The 3076-nt window shown below is 37.9% G+C and overlaps 1 protein-coding gene across 1 annotated transcript; it reads left to right on the top strand.

Annotated features, from left to right (window-relative positions):
* The first annotated feature begins 901 nt into the window (after positions 1 to 901).
* On the top strand, positions 902 to 1661 carry LOC139890249 (uncharacterized). Its single transcript, XM_071873144.1, has 3 exons — positions 902 to 950; positions 1071 to 1353; positions 1595 to 1661. The coding sequence occupies exons 1-3, from the start codon at positions 902 to 904 to the stop codon at positions 1659 to 1661; spliced, it is 399 nt and encodes a 132-aa protein (XP_071729245.1).
* Positions 1662 to 3076: the final 1415 nt, after the last annotated feature.

The raw sequence follows: 3076 nt of genomic DNA, 5'->3' as shown, positions 1-3076 counted from the left end.
GGTGAAAAGAAGAGTAGAATTGATGAAAGATTCTCGAGGATTAAAGACTTATCATGAACGAGTTTGGGTGACATTGCTTGGAGGATTGGGGGATTTAATCTTAAATGAAGCACATAAATCGAGATTATCTGTGCATCCCGGTAGTACAAAAATGTACCACGATCTGAAAGTGTTATATTGGTGGCCAACTATGAAAGCAGACATCGCGCAATACGTGGAAAAGTGTCATATTTGCGCCCAAGTGAAAGCAGAACACCAGAAACTGTATGGGTCTTTGCTACAATTAGCAATTCCAGAGTGGAAATGGGAACATATCACCATGGATTTTGTGACCAAACTACCCAGAACCCAGAAAGGAAATGACATGATTTGGGTAATAGTGGACCGTTTAACCAAAAGTGTGCATTTTCTAGCTACTAGTGAAACAGCTTCGTTAACCAAATTAGCTCAGTTGTACCTAAATGAAATAGTATCACGATATGGTATACCGTTTTCTATTGTGTCAGATAGAGATTCTCGATTTGTGTATAGTTTCTGGAATAGTCTACAAGAAAATTTGGGTACTCGTGTCAACCTTAGTACAGCCTATCATCCTCAGACTGATGGTCAAAGTGAACGAACTATTCAGACTTTAGAGGATGTGTTAAGAGCTTGTGTGTTAGAATATGGTGGATCGTTGGATTATCATCTGCCATTGATCGAATTTGCTTACAACAACTCCTATCATTCTAGTATAGGCATGCCACCTTATGAAATGTTGTATGGTAGAAAGTTTCGAACTCCTTCGTGTTAGTTAGAGGTAGGTGAGAAACAGTTTGCGGGTCCAGAAATTGTGCATCAGACTGCAAAAAAAGTGGCTATCGCACGTGAAAAGCTGAAAGCTGCTAGAGATTGACAAAAGATGTATACAGATGCTCGTCGACGACCAATGACGTTTACTGTGGATGAACGTGTGTATTTAAAAGTGTCACCGTGGAAGGGTGTAATTCGATTCGGTAAATGAGGAAAACTAGCTCCGAGATACATTGGTCCTTTTAGAATTCGGCAAGTGCTAAACGATCAAACCGTAGTGTTAGATCTTCCTCCAGAGTTAGCAGGTATTCATGACACGTTTAACATCTGCTATATTCGTAAGTATAAAGTAGACGATGAAAATCAGATTCTTCCTCTGCAAGATCTGAAAGTAGATTCTAGTAAGAAAATGGTGGAAGAACGAGTGAGAATCGTCGACAGAAAAGTGACTAAGTTGCGCAAGAAAGAGATTTCAATGGTGCTTGTGGATTGGAAGCATAGTTTAGGTACCAATCTGACATGGGAGACTGAGGAGTTGATGACTTCTAGATACCCTCATTTGTTTGACCTTGACCAGATTCCGAGGATAGAATCTCCTTTAAGGGGGTAGATTTGTAACATCCTAGCTTTGGGCCTAGTAGGTAATGACCTATTTACCCTTCTGTGTTATTAAAGTGATTTTAATAATTATGTATTTTATAATTATTGTGTATGGGATAATGTGCGTTTTGTGACAAGGGTCACAGAACATATTTCCTTTTGTGAATCGGACTTAAAATGAATAAGTTATTAAAAATTTTAGGTTTCAGATAACTGGTAAATACCCGTGTGTTAGACGGGAGAGCTTACCTTCATGTGAAGGAACCTAAATTAAATATATAAGCCTGTACGTTTCATTCTTTCCTCTTTTAGCAATTAAACAACCCTAATCAAACCCTAAAACACTCTCTTCTCTTTAAAATCCTTAAAATCAACAAGTGCATATTGAAGATTAAGTCTTGGTGTGTCTAATCCTTAGAGATTTCATAATCAAAACAAGGTAAGTATCTTCAATTTTGATGAATTCAAATGGGTTTTAAGTGGGTTTGGGTGAATTGGGTTTTAAGTGTTTGATTTGCTATGCATGTGTTAATGATTATGTTTTAGACTTAGAAACATGTTAGACTTATGCTCTAAGATCTAATGGTGCTGTGAATTGAGCTAAAACTGATTTGATATAGTGATTTAAAGTTAGGGTTCATGTTAGTGTAAATTGGGTATTTTGATACTTTGATCCTAAACCTTGTGTATAAATGTTAGATTTTGATGTTTATGGTTAGGAAAAGTGTTTATACATGTTATGTATGTTTCCTTGTGCTCAAATTTGACCAAAACAAGTAAAAATCGAGTTTTTGGGCATGAAATCAGCTTCATCAGCGAGCTGATGAAGAAGATGCAGATGCTCAAAAACAGTGTGCTCGAAAACCACTAGTGTCCGAAAACAGTGTGCTCGAAAACCACTAGTGTCCGAAAACAGTGCTTAAAAAATAGAAGTAGTGCTCGAAAACAGTGTGTGCTCGAAAAATTGTTACTGCTCGAAAGCTATATTGTGCTCGAGAACTCTGCTCGAAAACATAGTGTGCTCGAAAACCTTTTACTGCTCGAAATATGTATATTGCTCGAAAACATTATACTGTTCGAAAATTGTGTGGTGCTCGAAAACCCTATCTGTCTTGTGAATATTTTATGTTAAATGTGAAGTGTAATTCAACACTTGAATACTATACTAACTTGGGATATTATGTGATAATTCTCAGGTGATAAACGGAAAGGTGAAGGCTCAGTGATATAAGACAACTTAGTACTTGTGCTTCCAGGTGAGTAGAATTATCTTTATGGATGTGATTATACAATGACAAGTATAGTGATCTGTGCCATGCTCACAGTGAACGTCGAGGTATTTTGTGCGACGTAAGAGGTCAATGCTATTTACCTTGTGTATTTAGGGTGATAGTATTGGGTCCAAGTGTTACTGATTAGTGGTATAGTGTGAATAACGAGTGCGTCACGTCTGGAAGACTATACTAGTGATTCAGTAGTGTGGACTATCGGTATATTCCAGCTTGATCAGCTATGGGTTGCCGGTCCTCTTGTGTATGTCTTTAAGTGATTAGTGACCAGTGCCTATAAGCTGTGCTTGATGCTTGTAGTGATGTCCACCTAGATATTGCCATTCACTTAGCGTTATGCTAATTCCCCCACAGTGTTTTGCCCTGCAGGTGTGTATTAGCAGCTTTTGGTGGGT

The sequence above is a fragment of the Rutidosis leptorrhynchoides genome, chromosome 2 (assembly GCF_046630445.1).
Source record: "Rutidosis leptorrhynchoides isolate AG116_Rl617_1_P2 chromosome 2, CSIRO_AGI_Rlap_v1, whole genome shotgun sequence".
NCBI lineage: Eukaryota > Viridiplantae > Streptophyta > Magnoliopsida > Asterales > Asteraceae > Rutidosis > Rutidosis leptorrhynchoides.
The sequence above is the reverse complement of the archived record's forward strand: the minus strand, read 5'-3'. Positions and strand labels throughout refer to the sequence as shown.